At 41.2% G+C, this 18,937-nt stretch overlaps 1 protein-coding gene across 2 annotated transcripts; it reads right to left on the bottom strand.

Annotated features, from left to right (window-relative positions):
* Window positions 1–236: 236 nt before the first annotated feature.
* On the bottom strand, window positions 237–16,513 carry prdm15 (PR domain containing 15). 2 transcript variants are annotated; one of them, XM_023280154.3, is made up of 24 exons: window positions 16,400–16,513; window positions 15,795–15,834; window positions 15,615–15,708; window positions 13,668–13,821; window positions 13,394–13,543; window positions 13,171–13,279; window positions 12,993–13,076; window positions 12,521–12,730; window positions 11,113–11,328; window positions 10,869–10,963; window positions 10,700–10,787; window positions 10,440–10,607; window positions 9,114–9,208; window positions 8,856–8,987; window positions 8,262–8,402; window positions 7,893–8,056; window positions 7,626–7,705; window positions 6,217–6,336; window positions 5,968–6,099; window positions 5,713–5,796; window positions 3,148–3,323; window positions 2,964–3,044; window positions 2,260–2,481; window positions 237–1,339 (listed from the first exon to the last, which is right to left on the bottom strand). In XM_023280154.3, exons 1-24 carry the CDS (start codon window positions 16,496–16,498, stop codon window positions 803–805), a joined length of 3,471 nt encoding a protein of 1,156 aa, XP_023135922.2. In that variant the 5' UTR covers window positions 16,499–16,513; the 3' UTR covers window positions 237–802. The 2 variants fall into 2 exon arrangements, with proteins under 2 accessions (XP_023135922.2, XP_023135924.2); XM_023280156.3 differs by lacking the exon at window positions 237–1,339 and adding an exon at window positions 1,386–2,183.
* Window positions 16,514–18,937: the final 2,424 nt, after the last annotated feature.

The following is an 18,937-nucleotide window of genomic DNA, read 5'->3' as shown; positions in this document are numbered from 1 at the left end:
ACACATATTCTTTGACTGAATGTACCTTATATTTATGGCGTGCTGTTGGCAGAAAAGTGAAGAGCTTCTGACTGACTGAAGGACAAACATGCTCATTGGTCAGAGACCTGAGGAGATCTAGAGCAGCTGGGGACATAGCTATAAACAGAAACAGGTTGAGATCACGATTCAGTTGGTATTTGGATTGGGATTTCGAAAAACGTTTGCAGTTGCAGACCACACAAAGAAGACGCAAGTCATTTTAAAGAGACATTTTGTTTAAAAATAACAGTACAAAAAAGTTTCCAGTATTTTTCCCCCGACAGATCAACAATAATTACAGTATACAGCATTCTAAAAATAACATTTCATCAGTGAGACGCTTTTAGACATACACCAACCAGCACATGACATAACCTGGTGGAAGTCTCCTCACCAGCTTGTCACAAAGTTCATCTTTTTCAGGGTGGTACATTTTCATACTTCATTTTCTGAGCAGCAGATTTATCTTGAAAACATGCATGTTTTTAAAGGCTAAGGATAAGGCATTTGAATATTCAACATGTTGCTTTGGTTTCAAATGTCAGTGGAGTGTGAGTGACTGTGGCTGAATGCACCATTTCTTCTGTTTTGTAATTAGTAGATTCACTATCATCACACACTTTTTCTCAATATATAAAAAAGAAAATATTACAATTTCATTCACTTCCATGGGGCTGTAGAGGCATCTGGGTGACAGTGATCAAAGCTTTGCACAGAAAAATCTACTCTACTATGTAACAATGTCTGTGAGTGTGAGGTGACCTGCACCCCCAGTATGTGTTCAGTAGGTGAACATCTGCTGTGTGGAGCCGCTCTGCTGCTGTGGGGTGGGCGGCTGGCTCTGGTTGGACCGGCCTGGCTCTGGGCCTTGGCTCTGGGCCTCCTGACTGTCCCCCTGAGTGCCCTCCACCACTGGAGTGACCTGGCCGCCCTCAGCTACTGATACGGGCCTCCAGGCCAGAGCTGGGGCCTCCAGCTGGTGGCCCATGGGGTTGACCAGAGTGGTGAGGTTGATGAAGTGGGCGACTGACTGGGGCGCCGCGCCTCCACCAGGACCCATCGTCTCTGGGATGAGTTCGGCCGGTCGGTTGTGGAGCATGGCGGAGCCGCTGACGGTGTCGAAGGTGACGGTGAGGATGGAGTTGTCCAGCGTGAGGGGCCGATCGCTGGCCGTCAGGTGGCCCACAGCTACAGGCTGCAGGCTGGTGAACTGGGCAGGGGCGTGGCTAGTGATGGGTGTGACGGTGATGTTGGTCAGCCCCACTGAGCTGTTGGGCGAGGAGGAGGATGGACCGCTGGGGTCGGCCAGGACCACCACCTGAAACAGCAGCAGTTAAGTCAGTAACAGAAGCTCATCTACTAACAGAAAGAAAGACTGATGTGTGACTATTTATTCCCAGCTTCTGTCATGGTAACATGGTTAAAATTTCTTAAACATACTTTTTCTTTTCAGACGTGTAAATCTGAAACCAAAGGTACACATTATAACTAGCTTTTTATTCATTTTTAAAAATCAAACTGGTCAAACAATAACATCATCTAAATAGAGTAATAAAGGGTCTAATGGGTGTATCTGCCAAATATGGATAATAACACATTTCTTATACTACTGACAGAAAATTACTGAATTATTACCATTTTGATTATTTTGCTATGATTTGTTCACTTTTTTCTGTAGCTCTGCAATTTTTAATCTTATTATTGCTTTGGTCAGCAGGTGTAAAGCTAAGACATAGTTCGTTATCATCTTCTATTGTTTTATCTTAGTTTATTGCCTGAGATCCCTAATGAAGTCATGCCTTGTAATGTGAAGTATGAGTTGTGTAGTACAGTGTGGTCACATTAGTTGGCATATTTGAATCATGGGTTATATTTTGTCATTACCCATGTAGAAGGACATTTTATTACAGTTGGATAATTGATAACAATATCCAACAGTGATCAGTTTATTTTAACAAAAAGAAAAGTGAATCCTAGAAACACAGAGCCAGAGAGGTGATGGCATTACTTTACTACAAATGCATATCATCATTATGGATTTCTCTTTATTCTGCTTTTCCTCAGCAATGTGCAGTCAGCGGCTGTCTCCAAGAAAAACTTCAGCCCATATTCCCTCTTTAAAACAGGGCGCCTGCTTTTGTCACGCTTCCCTTTTTTGAGGTCTTTGGGGAAAAAAACAGATTGAACATTTTATTGTAACAATAAAGCTCCATCTTCAGTAAAATTCTGCATATGTACCTGCTGGATGCTCTGCACAGCAGAGCTTGTCTCGGTCTCATCGCCGACGATGACAGTGTTGAATTCTGCCATTTGTTCATGTCTTGGCTCAGTGAACTCTACATATTCGTCAGACTCGGAGAGTTCCGGCTCAGCTGGAACTCTTTGCTTCTTCTTGGAGTGTCGGGAAGATCGGCTGGGCCTCTCGTGAGACATGCCATCTTTATCCAGGGTCAGAGTGGGCTGAGGGAGGAGGTGAAACATGTCAACATAACATACAGACAGTGACAGGGTCAACTTTAAATCTACACTTCTTTCATTTGGTCATACTGCAAACCTGTTATACAGGATACATGCGATACCAAGACCAAGGGGAGTCGTACTATTGTTCTGATGATTCACTGGTCACACTGTCAATAAACAGCAACTTTGCATTTTTGTACCAGTAACAGCATCACAAAGAGTTGATGGAACTGATCCACAGTCGTGACCTCAAACAAGATTATTTTAGCCTCAGATGGACTAATTAAATATGTAACTAAACTGAAAAGCTATTTGGCATCTTAAGCACAAACAGACTGCGCGATCAGTGACATGATCAGGTCTGTTGTCTTTTAAACCAGGAAGCTGTTATTTTGCAGCTGGATCCTCTGAGCTTCTTTAACCATTGTGTTTCATTGTTGTGCGTTCTGCATCACCAAAGAAATAGAGAACTTTAGTCCAACCTGCACAATGCTAATAGATGAATCATTGATTGTGGAATTTTCCTGAAGATCATCAAAGTCATCGATTCTCACAGACACCACCTGAAGGTAATAAGGAGAAGGACAACATTCAGTAAGTCTGCCTTCTGGAGCCAATAACAACTGTTGGTCTGTGTGCTATCATGTGGAGCATTTCCAGACTCACCTCAGGGTGTTTGCGTCGCAGGTGTCGATTCATGGAAGCGCGGGTGGACACCTTGGTCCCACAGAGGTGACATGACTGGGCCTCCACCTTTTCATGGGTCAGGTGGACGTGCTTCTGCAGCATGTACTCTGTCAGATACTTTTTATCGCATGTCGCACACGTCCATGTCTTACCCACTGCAGCGAGAGGGAGGGAGACTGGGTCATTCCAGCATGCACGTGTCAAACATATAACTAAAAATTAAATTAAATGACGCACAAACTATAAAGGGGCTGCACAGTGGCTTGGTGGTTAGCACTTTCGCCTTGGAGCTAGAAAATCCCCGGTTCACGTCCGGGCCTTCCCAGGATCTTTCTGTATGGAGTTTGCATGTTCTCCCTGTGCATGTTTGGGTTTTCACAAGGTTCTCTGGCTTCCTCCCACAGTCCAAAAACATGCTGAGATTAATTGGTAACTCTAGACTGTCCGTAGGTGTGAATGCGAGTGTGACAGGTTGCCTGTATATGTGGCCCTTAGACAGACTGGTGACCTGTCTTCACCCTAAGTCAGCTGGGAGACACCCCCTACGACCCTAATGAGAATTCACTGGAAAAAAATGCCCCTCTCAAAACAAGAAAACAAAAGCTTATTTCAAGAAACTTTTACCTTGAAATAAGTGAAAAAATCTGCCAATAGAACAAGTGAAAAATGGCTTGTAAGATTTCTTGAAATAAGATATGATATTTAGAATATTGAGATCTTAAAATTAGCTGGGAAAACTTATTTTAAGCTATATTTTAGGTGTCAAGCTTAGGTGTCTTAAAATAAGCCATACATGCTTTAAAAAAAATAGCAGTTTTTCACTCAAAAATGGATTTTTGCTTTCATGTAACCTCCTAATTTGAGATGGATTAAATTTATTTTGAGTTTTCTTGTAAAATAAAACTCAAAACAAGATAATTTCAAGATTGTTTGACTTAAAATATTTAAGATGCATTGTCTTAAAACAAGTCCCTCCGTCTTGCTGAAATGTCACTTGTTAAGTGAATCTTAAATCGAGTGGGATGAGACATTTTGATTAAAAATAAGACAAATAGACTTGGTAAGATTTTGAGTTTTTGCAGTGAATTAAGTAGTGTATAGATAATGGATGGATGGACAAAATATAAAGCTTTGTACTTTTCCCTTAATAGAAGACAAGAAGATTAGATGAGATATTTGCTACCACTGTCTGTATGCAGTGACAGCTACAATAATTCAAGGCAAATACCTTACAGTACAACAGCTTGTACTGTCACTAGACACTGCTCTGAAAAAAATCCCTGGCTCCAGTTGATCCTAGTCAAAAAACGTCAGCCTCCCTCTAGATAAATTAAGTCAGTGAATGTTATCGCACATCTGGGTGGATGTGGCTCAGATGGAAGAGTAGGTTGTCCACTAATTGCAAGGTTGGTGGTTTGATCCCAGGTCCCTCAGCAGGCTGGTGTGTGAATGGATGAATGGGAAACTTTGAGCATCGTTAATGTAGAAAAGCACTATTTTATCTGAAAATGCAATTCTGCTGTATTTGTGATTGCCATCATTGAATATTTCTGTAAGTTTAACTCATCTATGTAATTAGCACAATGCAGCTAATGTTAGCTTATGCATGTATAAGGTCATTTTTTCCAGAAAGCTGCTGTTCTACTGTGCTTTGATCTGAGGTAATGAAGAGTGTCAAGGCAACACGCTGCACTTCTTATTCAGATGGTCCTAGCTTCAAACAGCAAACAGCATTGACAAAAGGCTCAAAATCTGGCATTCGAGTTGGTCCCCGTGTAAATTAATGGCTGGCAACACACCTTGCACTCACAATCCAAAGCATTTAGCTCAGCACACAGATTTGAAACCATCGGCCCTCCCTGTGCTCATAAACAGACAGAGAATGACCTCCCATACCACACTGGAAAGGCTAACTATTTAATGCTTCTCCTTCTATGCTCGAGTCTGTTGGGAATGAGTCGTTGTGTGTCTGTTTCAACGCACCGGTCTGCTCCGGTCGGATGGATCATGGAAGAAGATCAACACAAAGTGGAGCAGATACAAGCAGAGAGAGGGAGAGGCGAGTGCAGGATAACGCTACCAGAATGGCCAACTCCAGCTCTTTTGTGGGCTCATGGTTTCTTTTGGTCTAAATGCTTTAGTGCAATATCAAGTTGTTTGGAAAGGTTCCACACAGACCCCTTAACAGTAGCAATTCAATTTAAATATTCACCAAATAGCATTAACTACTGATGTATTTGGGTATATTTGTGACTTGTGCGACATGACATACATTTGATGAAATTTTTGTCTGTTCCCAGCCAACCCATCCATTTTACAGTGTGGATGTCTTTAATTCTTCAGTGGTGGTTTGGTTTGTTAATTTACTCTTGGCCATATAAATCAAGGCACAGAATCACTTTCTACTCCATTTTCCCACTTTGAACATACCAGGAAAAAACAGCCAAATTATAGACTTCCATGTTTAGCCTGTAATAGTCAGTACAGACAAGTGAGGAGTGTACAGCAGTGTGGTTCTGTGACGCCTCCACATGAGACACTCGCCTGTGTGGATGAGCTTGTGCGTCTCTAGAGTCGTCCTTTCACTGAACGTCTTTCCACACAACTCGCACATGAAGTCTTTTATACCTGCAGGCATAGCGACACCAAATAAATACACAGCCGGACAAACAGTCACATCACGCTTCCTGTCAGTCTCAGAGTGAAAATGCTTGCAAGTCCAACAAATCAATAGTCCCGACATTGACTTACATATCAGTAAGCCTTTCATGGGGCTGTGATACACACATTCTGACTCACCTGTATGTCTCTTGTAGTGTTTCAGCATGTTGACTTTTTGGGCAAACTTGCGGTTACATTCTTTACACTCGTACTCTTTGATGCCCTTGTGAAGCTTCATATGGTGCCTGAGAGCGTGTTTGGTTTTCATACCTGCGCAAGAAAATGTTGGCACAGCATAACAGTGATGTAAACCCACAATGTCCATTGTGCTGTTTACACAGTCACAGAAAAACAATGAGGTGTGTGATGCAGAGGTGAGGACCTGACCTTTCCCACACTCTGCACACAGGTAGTCTCGGTTGTCGTCGTGAACCCTGAGGTGCTCCTTCAGCATGTCCTTCCTTGCGAATGATTTGCCGCACTTATCACAGCCATGACTCTTCACCCCTGGATTAACGTGCAAATACATGTGAACACAAGACACTCAGTTAACATTATAGAAAAATATGTTTGCTTTGCTGCTACTGCTACCTTTTCATGACATCTGACTCTGAATATTGTGCTTTAACTGAAGTTGTTAATTTTCAATGTCTACTATAACTCTTACTTTCCTATGATAGAATCACTGAAACAGATGTCAGAAAAAGCAATCCTCCAGAAGCGACACCTTAACGCTGAACTCAAGTGCTGCTGATCACATGGACATGAACGCTTTCAGAAATTGAGCTAAAAATATTCCTAACTCTACGGCTTCCTCCCACAGTCCAAAAATATGCTGAGGTTAATTGATTATTCTAAATTGCCTGTAGGTGTGAATGCGAGTGTGATTGTTTGTCTGTATATGTAGCCCTACGACAGTCTGGTGACCTGTCCAGGGTGTCCACTGCCTTCGCCCCAAGTCAGCTGGGATAAAGTCCAGCCCCCCACAACCCTAATGAGGATTAAGCGGTGTATAGATAATGGATGGATGGATGGATGGATGTTCCTAACTTAAACCCCATCAAGAACCCAAGGACTGTGCTGAAGAAACAAGTCTGTGATAGAAAGCCAACAAATTTAGTTGAACCAATTCTGTCAAAGATATAACCAGAAGCTTGAGGATGGCAATAAAATCAACTGCGGTTGAAAATGGACATTTAATCAAATACTACAGCATTTGTATGTTATGTATGTTTTTGAGCCAGCAGATTTTGTTCCAAGACCTGCAATAATATACGAAAGAACCAAAACACATGATCTGATTTTGTGACCAATTTTGTGTTTCAATGATCCCATCATAGAAAATTAATAGATACAAGAGAGACTGGAAACTCAAGACTGTCGTGATATACGTGGTCTTTACAAGTGTACCTGGACACACAACCTACCTGAACATAAAGCAGTCAAGCTCACCTTGACCTGCTACAACAGTAAAAAGCTACTTGCGCTAATATTGTCATGAATATCGTATGAGTCACAACAAGTGCTTTTACTTATATGCTTCAAGAGCTGCTCTATATTTGAATTTGCTTTCAGTGTATGAAGTTTTAAGACAAAGCTAAGTGGGTTACATTGACTTTGTAAGCTATTTCTAGGCTTTATAGCATAATTTTACAACAAACATTTGATCAAATTGTGTTTTTTAAAGTTGGGTTTCTGTCTCTGAATGTCTGCCTCTGGAAATTTGATGTTTCCTAGTCACACACATGATGAGACAAGAGACAAACATTTTGCACAGATCTCAGGTTGTTGCTCACCTGTGTGGATGATCTTGTGCCTTTCTAGGTTACCAATACTATTGAAGATTCGGCCGCAGATTTCACATGGATGGATGTACCTTTGGACAGAGCAGGAGACATGAAATTTATTAAGGAGCTTTTCTATTTCACAGCAAAGCTCGAGCATCAGTACAAAACAGACCTCAGCTGACATTTCCGTCCCCATCCTTATCAAGAATCTTCACCTTGATTAAATGGTTGAAAACATGAAGTGTAATGTGTGTTTTTTGCTTCCTGCAGTCTTACTTCTGCACTGCAGGGTCAGGCAGCTGCTCTCTGTGGATGACCAGGTGAGCGTTGTAAGTGGCCTTGAGGGCAAAGCGTCGGTTACAGATCCCGCAGCCATAGCCTCTCTCTTTGTGCTGCTCCATGATGTGCTTTAGGTACTCTTTGCCTTTCGCAAACGACAGCTAGAGACACAGACGTAGGCAGGTTGAGTTATTTGAGTGAGACTGTCAGTGACACAGCAAGATGATTATATTCGTCCACCTCCTTCTTAAACACATCAAAAGGCCTTCTATATCTGTCCTCCATAGTTCTGATGACTGAATAGTCTTCAACATATCTGTGAATTTGCACAGTAACACTCTGCTCAAGGTTAAGGCCCAGGCTTACCTGACATTTCTTGCAGTTGTATTTGTGGTGCTCAGGATCATCTTCCTCTTCGTCATCGTCAGTTTCATCGCTGTCGCCCGCTGAGATGCCGATCTTCTTGATGAAGCCCTCTCTTTTCTGCTCATCCATTAAGGCTATGTCCTGGAACAAATACGGTTCTTTGACATTTAATAACGCCGATGAGTGCTAAGCCCCCAGAGGGTGTCTGAAGCTATTTTAATGAAATGTGTGCGGAGACGTGAAGGTGCTAGCTGATAACTATGGTGACGCTTGTTGGGCATTTTAGTTTTATCTTCCAGTCTGAGTGACATAATCTCAGCTCTGTGTTTACAGCAGAGGAGACATGCATGAAAAGTAGTTAGAGGGAAAAGTAACATATACTAAACCAATAAAACAAATGCAATATGATCCAAAAATGGCATATAGATAAGAAAGTTGTCAGCAAGTTGTTTCAAGATAAATTCAATATGGTGAAATAGAGTTGATGTGCAGAGTAATGTAAAAATAGAAAAGAAAAAAATATATATATATATAAATAAATAAATAAATAAATAAATAAAAAAAGTACTCATATTGCTGAGGTTTCAGTTTCACCTTGAAGTGCACATGAATGTGATCTCGGAGGACATCCACACGGAAGAACTTGCGGCCGCAGATCTCACAGGTGTACTTCTTATCACCGTGGGTCAACAGATGCTTGTTCATGTTACTCCTGCAGGAGAACACCTGTGTACACAAACACACATTGTGCAATACATAGTTCACTGATCAACTACTTCCTGGATTTATGAACAGGTATTTGACCTGCTGCCATAAGTGCTATTATTCTTAGCTGCTCTGCAGAGTGCATACCTTGCCGCAGATGGGACAGGGTGAAGGCTCCTTCCTGTACTTGGTCCCTTCTTCTCCATTGGCCTCCAGTTCTTCTCTCTTCATGTGCTTTGGTCCTGCCCACATGCACAATGGGTTTAGTTCAGGAAAAGTGTAACTGGCCAACAGATTAAATATAGTGATATGCAGCTAAAGGTGTCGCTAAATTAATCAGGCAGCTACAAAATGACCACACAGATCTCGGCACACCACAGAGTAGCAAAAATCTGCATCTGTATAAATGAGTGAACCTGCTGGAAGGATGCTATGACTATCTCAGCCAGTCTCCATCAATTAAATCGTTACGTTATGGCTACTAAACATCAGATGTTGCTCATCACCTGCTAATGCCATCCCTATGGTGAAGCACGGTGGTGGCAGCATCATGCTATGTCGGTGTTTCAGGGAGACTAGCCAGAACTGAGGGAATTATGAATGTTGCCAAATGCAGAAGTCCTTGGAGAAAACTTGTTCTAGAGTCAGAGACCTGACACTGGGGTGATGGTTCACAGCATGACAATGTCACAAAGCAAACAGTAAAAAGACAACCCTGGAGAGTCGTCAGTACAAATCTCTGACTGTCCCTGACCTGCCATTTCAGAGTCCAAACTTAAACCCCATAGAACACCTGTGGAGAGACCTGAAGATGGCAGTTCAGACACTTCCCATCCAATGTGACAAAGCTTGAGCTGGTTCATGAGGAAGAATGGAACGAACTGGCCACATCCAGGTGCACAAGGCCAGTAGAGACTTACCCAAAAAGACTGGAAACTGTACCTGCTGCCAAAGAGGCTTCTACGAGGTACTGAATAAAGTTCAGTCTTTAACCAAGATTTTAGTTTTTGGCTTAAAATAAATTTGCAAAAAAATGATTAAAATAAGTTTTTGTCTCATCATTATGAGTTATTGATGGTAGATTAATGGAAAAATGTCGCTCACTTGTTTGTCAGACAACATGATTCCATGGAGAAGTTTCTCTTCTTTTATTCTCTTGACATGTTGCTGTAATTATTTCAGCCATTTCCTGACACCAGAGATATGGTTGGCTGAGAAGTTTAACAATTTCTTTTTCCCTCTATCCTGTGCTTTTGCACTTTGTGCCACTGCACAAAAACCAATAAGGCATACAGTTCAATCATTGCACTTGCACCATTTAAATAAGGCTATATGCCTAAAATGCAAATGATGCTACTAAATACAAAATTATTTTTTGCACAAGATGACGTAACGTTCATTTTTCTTCAACCGTAATTTGAAAATAAAAAACATCCCTAAACATAATTCCTAATAAAACCTGGCAGGACTCACCCACACCATGCCTCCTGTGGTGCTCCTGCATCACGTCTTTGCGGTAGAACATCTTGTTGCAGATTTCACACGAATAGAGCTTCTCACCGTGCTTCTTCTTGTGCTTGGAGAGGTTGCTGTTCGTGGAGAAGAATCGCGAGCAGATGTCACACTGGAACGTCTTGTCGTCTGGGAAAAAAAACATTAGCACAAGATAGGTTGAAGCAGGAATGTGATCAGAAACATTTTCAAAATAAGACAAAAAAAAGCAGGTAGGCTACCTGTCCGGCAGTTGTGGAACTTTAAGGCATTTTCCAGGCGAAAGGATTTCTCACACGTGTTGCATTTATATTTGTACTCTTGGTCTGGCTGTTGGAACACATAAAAACATAATGACAGCAACTAGTGGAGCGACTAAACCCTCTAAGGCAACAGTTTAGAGTGACTTACCATGTTCTTGCTGTGCTTGTAAGAAATGTGCTGCTTCAGACTCTCCTTGCGACTGAACAACTTGTCACATTCATCACATTTGAACAGCTTATCACCTGAGAGAATAAGTGAAGGGATTCGTCAATACTACACATACTCACATTCTGAGTACAACTCTATTTGAAGGGCGAGTTTTTCTCAGATTGAGATGATACATTGAACACTGTTCTAAAAACTGCAATTAGCTATTCAGAGCCCCACACACCATGAGATCGGATGTGTCTGTTGAGGTTGCTGCTGTTCTGGAAGACCTTGTTGCAGAGGGAGCAGCGGTAAACCCTCTTGTGCTCCCTGGCTTTGTGTCTCTTTAGGACAGCCCCGCTGTCTGGAGTGCTGTGCAGGCTGCTGCTCTCTGCCGCTGCTGTTGGTGCTGCTGCCTGTGAGGCCACCAGCTCTGAGCTCTCCTCCTGGGGCTTCACATCTGCACACATCACAAATCAAATGTCAAAGACCAATCTACAGTAGATGCCAGTAGAGTCCAAACGATACTTGATTTCTGAGACACCACTGATAAGAAAGACATTAACAAACTGAGGGTAAGACTGGAGACCCTACAGTCATGAGAAAATTATAGGATTTAAAAAAAATGATATGCAACAAAGATTCTAAATGCAACTTCGCCATCTTTAGCATGTTAGCATAACATGACAGTTGGCATTAATATGCTGGAACAAGTATAATTTTGACCTGATGGGAGCCTAGATAGTCATCAAGGTGATTAAAGCTCATTCTGGTTTTAACATCAATAATACCAAATCATTTCTGAATTATACAATAATGTGACAAAGTAAGTATGGAAACGAGTGGATTTTTAAAAACATTTGGGAAAAGGAAACATTTAAACTTCTTTGAAGCTGTGCCTACAAATAAAACAGTCAACTGTTACTGGTAATACACAAAAATGACATCTGTAGTCATTTCATCTTTTTCATTTTCATCCTCAGATCCATCAAACTGGAAGTCAGGGGTTAGAAATGATGACTAAGATTTTCTTGGGGATTGACAGAATGGAACTTCTCACACTTAAAACTCGGACATCTACAGTCTAGACTTCTCTTTGCAGTTGAAATGTGTGGTTTCATAATGGTAAGAACTCTCTTATTTATGTAATTGCTCATTAAAAGCAAACATGTTGTCTAGTATAAAGTTATGAACTTAGTTTAGGTACACTTTGGTGTTGGAGGAAAAAGAGAGAGCCGAGTAAATAATATCTCTGCTTTTGTGATATGAATACCTGGAGATTCAATATGACTGTTGAATGTCTGTAGAAGATAGTGAGTCAGCAAGCGTCATGGACAGACCCTAAAACCTACCTCTTCTTCTAAGAGTCTCTATATATAGGCAGGAAAAGGCTCACTGAGTTAAGAATAGAGAATAAATTAATCTGGTGAAGACAGACATAAAGACATAAAACTATATAACCATTTATCTGAAGATTAAAAGTGCCTCACAATATCAGAAAGTTGCAAACCATATGCCATAATATGTCACGATTGAGTCTACAAGCGGACAAGGCAGACCATCCAACTCGAGCCTACAATACACAATGGTAAGATTTAAGATTTGCAATAAACGTCAGAGCTCCATGGTAAACCTTTTCTTTTCTCTCTCACCTTTGTTTTTGCTTGCAGCAGCTGTAGCTCCGGGCCGGCGCCCCTTAGCTCTCCTCCCTCGGCTCTGGCCTCTCTTGGGTCCAGGCTGAGCTGCAGGGGGGCAGCTCTCCTCCTCATCGGGGCCGACCAGGCTCTCCTCCTGGGGCAGCAGCGGGTCGACGGGAAGCACCGTTACTGTCTTTGCTTCACTGAGGTGACTCAGCATGCTGCCTGTGATCAACAGAAAGGAAGCAGAGGAATCAGAGTGAACAACCATGACACAGCATTTTGTTCAGCTCAGAGATCTTTTTAAGGGGTGAACAGTCAGGGTTCCGCTTCTGCTGGACTCACTGTGCAGAAAAGCAGCTAAAAACTACCATCTGATGCAAGTAAGAGCTTCAAAAAAAAAACCAGAAATGATGGTTAAGTTAGCTCAAAGAAAAGTAAACATTTCTTAGATGTGCTGACTGGGGGATGCTTTGAATGATCTTACCTGCACTGTTGTCTTCAGCCACTGGGGGCATGTGGACTCCACTTTTCTCTGAGGTCTCTGTTTTAGCAGATGAAGATGTCACATCTGATTAAAAGAGAAAAAAATTAAATATATAACTCATGCTGTTGCCATGGCACCCTACCACAACATCTGTGCTGTAATGTCTGAATGAATGTACCTGGTGGAGGCAGTGGCGGTACAAGCGGAGACTTCAGCAGAGGTTTCTCCATCTTCTTGGCATAGAAAGCTCCATACCAGACTCTCAGCTCTGTTCCTGGCAGGACATCCTGGGAAACACACAGCAGAGGCAGGTGTATAAGAGGAAAAATGCAGTGAATGACCTGCAGGACCAGCAGCAGCAGCAATCCTGAAAGGCTCAGGTTTAAGGTGGATGCAGGTACCTGGGAGGTGTTAAAGTAAACGTCATCGTCCTGCTGGTAAGCCGTCAGATTCTGGTGTTTGTGGTCAGTGGCAGGTCGTACCAGCATCATCCAGTTGCAGTCCTCCTCACTGCTCGAGTCAAAGCACACCACACCGTCCTTCTGGAAGATCTGCTCAGTAGAAGAAGGTGGATTAAGGAGGAAAAGATGTTAACCATCACGTGCATCTATATAAAGAATGAAGCACATCATCCAACATGTCCTCTCTACATGGTCAGCATTCATCAGGCTGCACCTTCAGAGGAAACGCTCCCTCCTTCTCCAGGTGAGAGACCCTCTTAGCCTCAAAGGGCCCAAACCGGGTCCTCTTGACCAGCCGGCGCAGGACAAACACTCCCTCCTCCCGATTAGCCACCTCTCTGATCTCCAGACTGTTTGGTAGAGATGACCTGATTCAGGACAAGAGCAATGACATAACAATAAAACAATAATCATTTTCATTTAATTTAAGTAATTTATTCATTTTTTTTTTCAATTCACACATGGTTTACCTTCATTCAGTGATAAGTAAATATGTGAATTACATTTTAAGAGTCACTTAAAATAAAATGTAGATTGGCTTGAAGTTACAAGTTTAGCACATTACTAGCACATACTTAGTCTTACTGCAAGGTCTGTACGACTAAAGAACCACGGCAGTTAAAAAAAAAGTTTTTAACCTTGTTTACATCTTATACTTTATATGCTGGAAGACGTTTCATCTTTGGTCATGCGTGAACATTTCCACCTTGAAACTGCAGTGTACTGATGACAGTTCATAAGACAAAAATTGAGACTTCTGGGGTTTCATATGCAACAGACCTAATGGTACATGTCCACTGAGGCGTGTGGTGATGCGAGTGGTTGCATCACTTCCCAGCAATAGATGCCAGATGGGTGTACAGCTAGACAGCAACAGGATGGAACGGGAAACCAATACATTTTCCACCTTCCCAAAACCAAGAAAACACTGGCTGCACCTGATTGGATGCGGCTTCACTCATGGACTGTTCGACTGACAGCTGTGCAATCTGTCTCGATTTTAAGTTGACAACAGTTTTTATGGAGTTTCCAAAGGCCTATTTTACATAAAGTAGCTGAGACCTCAACTTAATGATACCCCATCTCTCGAAATTTAGTCACACATAGCCAGACCATTCTCTAGCACTGTGTAGAATAGTCAAGCCAATCATGATCATCTTGAGCGGTGCTAAAAACAGGATGCAGCGATGGTGCACACTGAAAATGGCAGGGGTATTGTTTTGATGGAATATTTAATGCAGGGAGATGAGCACCGTCATTAAAATGGATAATCCACCAAAAAAAATTTTAAAAATAGCATGGCTGCCTCGCTGCTTGATCTAAATCTTTAGCAAAATTTGAAATATTCGGTGTGGTGGGTTACTGCCTACATACTATTACTGTTGTTTCTCATAGTGAAGAGGATTTTGAAAACAAGCACGTAGATAGCAAAAGTCGGGGAGAAACCTGTGTGAAATGTACAGCTAATTTCTTATATTTCAGTTATATATATATATTTTTAGGGTGTGTCAATATTGCCTCATACAGTTTATTTTCAGTGCTGCTATACGGAGAGTGCTAAACTGATTTTCATTGTTTTCTGTAACAGTGACAATAAAGACATATTCTATTCTATTCAATGACAAGCTTGTACATGTAATCTACATGAATCAGACTAGTCAAGTGCAACATGATGCTACCAGAACGTCTTGCACAGCTGCATAGACAATAAATAGGAGGTGTACAAATGACAGATCCTGTGGACATAAGGAACCAATCAGGTCAGCTTGCAGAGTGAGGCTTTCTGTACCATTATTCTACTTGAGAATTGGTTTCTGTTTTGAACCTGTATGGCTAAATTACTCCAACACTACAACTTGCCACTGCGTAGAGTAGAGTAGCTTCACAGGGCAGAGTTGTGGGTGAGCTGGTGTGCTCAAGCTGCAGTCAGTAGTGGAGAGGTCGGTGCAGAGAGAGGTGGAGAAGCAACGATGGAGAATTACACTTATTACATGCATGTTTGATAGACAGTGATGAGCGATAAGAGGTTAAATCAATGACCAGAGGGGAACTTTAATGACACAACACTCATTCAGATAACGGGGGGGTTGAATCTGTACTACTTTTGTATTACTTTGGTTGAGACTTTACTATGATCATGGATGGATGAGCTGTCACTCACCGAGCTCGGCTGAGGATGAAGGAGTCCTGCACGGTCACCAGTGGCCCCAGCTCAGGACACTCAGAGTCATGGTACTGGCCACAGTCCTCGCACCCTGAGACACACATCACACCTGTTACCATTGTCCACTTTTACACTTTGCCACAAATACAGTGCAGGCAGAGCCGGATTCATACTCACAGATGAACTCATCTGGTGTCTGTCCAGCCATTATGCCAACCTACAAACACAGGAAAAGACTTTATATGAGGCCTTTAACAGCAAACAAGCAGGGAGCTGAGCAGCAGTCGGGGTATATTTAACTGTACATTCATATAAAGGAACTATTTGTAGGAGTGTGTCAGAGTGGAGCTGAACTTCTGCGTCTGCACACACACCAAACACTTGAGCTGCACCTGAATGCATCAGCCCTCCCGGCTCCACAGCAGCACTCTGACTACACTAGCTGCTTTTAGGTAAACGAGCTACAGTTGGACTGAGCACATTAACAGTCCGGGGTAGAGATGGGATCCAGGATTTGAGTCCTTCCCAAACTCCAGCCGGGTTTTAACTCCGATCTGAGCGGCTCTCTTCACTAAAATGTAACAAAGAACAGTCGGCATGGCGGATGGACCGGAGACGCAAACCACCAAACCGGAGTCGATGCTTTTCAGCGCCAAACAGGGAGCCGAGGAGGCGGCTCGGAGAGACCCGGAGAGGAGCGGACACACCGGCTGCACCTTCACTACCGAACTGCGCCGCCATTTTGTAGAGAACCCGATTCCATTAGTCGGGAAACATGTTACCTTTTCTGCAAAAGACCCTTCATTTATCGAATCCTGACTCCGGGTTCCAATCCGCTCCAGAAACGGCGCAGGACCGGAAACGAGTCTCGCCCGGTGCATTGTGGGGACTGTATGCTGTTATAAAGCACCTCCATCTGGCTTTAATTATCCAATTAGAGGCTGGACGCTCATCTTCTGAGTAAAAATACACGAAGAACTACTAAAACATTTAAATATAGTGTTGTTAGTAAACACTTACCCGCATTTAAATGTTATCTATTCTTAGTAGTACTACAAATCATATCCAAGTCACGTAACATACAGCGCTGTGGTGTTCCTTTGTTTACATCACTATTATGCCACATTCAACAAGTATTCAGATTCTTCACTGAAAAAAAAAATTATACAGCAACAAAATATACAATTACTCTTCCATAAGTAAAATTCCTGCTCTCAATGTCCTAATTTACTAAAAGTACAGACATTTTGTCATCAGAATGCAAGTACATTTTAAAAAGATTTTATAAAAAAAAACAGAAAAACAAACAATTTTTAATTTAAAAAAATTGAAAAAATATTAAAATAGTAAATTAAATTTAAATAAAGCACTCATTATGTCAAATGGCTCCTTTCATTGTGATTTTTATTTGGTTATTTTTTATTTATGCTTGTTTTGTAAGCAGCTGGTTTTAACTGTCTATCTTGAACTGTCAGTCTTTAACTGAGTAACTGTTTTATATTATTAATTCTGCAGAAATATTCAGTCCAGCAGAATTTGTTGCCATATTCCCAATAGCCACACCAGTACAACACAGCCAAGTGTTTCTTGTTTTTATTGTTGTTGCTGTTGTTGTTGTTATTGTTGTTGTTTTGACACTTGGCCATCAGCTCCAGTTTTTGGCTGGCTGGGCAGAGATTTCATTTGGCCTCCCATTGGAAATCTAAATATGAAACACTTCATAGTCTGCATTCTGATGAATTTTTGTGCACCAATGTGTAGCTTCTCTGCATCAATTTGTGGTGGAAACGTTTTTATATTTCTGTAAAGAAAAACACAATATAAAGATACAAGGTCAAAATTTAAAATAGAATGGAATATAATGCAGTATGGCTCTTCAGCTGTCTGTGTTGCTTTCAAGTATTTTTCTCCTGTCAGTGATGTTCTGTTATTTAGTATTATTCCCACTGTGGCAACGCACATACAGACATGATTTACTCGCCTAACATCTTTTGTCTCTTTTGGTTAGGGATGCATAATCTCTTCAAATGTGCCTGTGGCACCTTTTTTTTTATCAATAAATTAATTTTCACTCATTTAGAAGTCTCTGGACTTAAATAACTAATATGTGTTTCAACAGTATTTCTGCTTCTGTTAAAAACTCTACGCTCATTCAAATCATGCCCAACATATCTGTGTTTTGAGGATCATGCTCATCTCAATTTTGTGACTGAAGCTGACTGAAAACAGAAATACAACATATTTTAGAAATACGTGATTAAAACTCTGATCAGATCTATTACATATATTTTAAATTGGATTACATATTATACCCCCTGCCACCTCCCTTAAACCTACGCTTGTGTTTGACATTACACCTGAATGTCACATGGCTGTTTGGATAACTACCTAAGGTAATGTTATCTTGAGTTGGCTGAACATTTCTGTGTTGAACAAACAGACTGTTTTATATCATTATAATGGATGAAGGTCTCTCCATGAGAGTAACAAACAGTGATCTGAAAAACAACCCAGTCACCAGAATGGAAAGAAAACTTCTATTATATAGCTTGGTGATTTACATGTCCTATATATAAAATAAATTCTTAAACAATCCAAAATACATTAGTAGAGACAAACATCCCCCGTAATTGTGACTTGAATTGGAAAAAGGAATGGAAAATATCAAATAACGTATTATCAGTGAAATGACAGAAGGGGCAACTAAGGCTGCAATTCATCTTTGATCTTTCATTTAAATGAACTTTTTAAAAACAGCTCTAATGAGTGTATCATGAAATAGTTTTGGAAAATCCTCAACACAAGTTAATTTCCATTGAAAAAATGCTAACATATTCCTCGCACACTGGCAGATTTTTCTTTTAAACTCTTTATAATAAAACAAAATTTGTAATAACAACCAGGTTTCAGACTAAAATGACTTACCAGAGGGAGATTTCTTCTTCTCCCCATTGCATAGGTAAAGATTTCAGGGGGCATGCAGGGAATACATCCCTTCAAACTTTAGAAAACGTGTATGACACCCCAAAAACAACAACATGACAAAAGCTGAGGACTACTTTTAATGCTTCAACACTCATTAAAGCATGTCAGACGGGCAGGTCTTTTTCTTCAGCATACATACACGTTCTAAATGTGTAGAAAGTTTGGAACTTGGAATTAAATCTTGCTTTTCAGGGGTTTATGAATCAATTAAAATGAATTCATTCATCACTGACGAATAGCTGCACATTTAAACAAAAGAGAACAGAAGAGTCAAGGATGCCTACATGTGTGGTGACAAGATAGGGATAATATAAGAAAAGCTATGTACAAGAGAA

This window comes from Amphiprion ocellaris, chromosome 14 (genome assembly GCF_022539595.1).
Source record: "Amphiprion ocellaris isolate individual 3 ecotype Okinawa chromosome 14, ASM2253959v1, whole genome shotgun sequence".
Lineage (NCBI taxonomy): Eukaryota > Metazoa > Chordata > Actinopteri > Pomacentridae > Amphiprion > Amphiprion ocellaris.
This window is presented reverse-complemented; position numbering and strand designations above follow the sequence as displayed.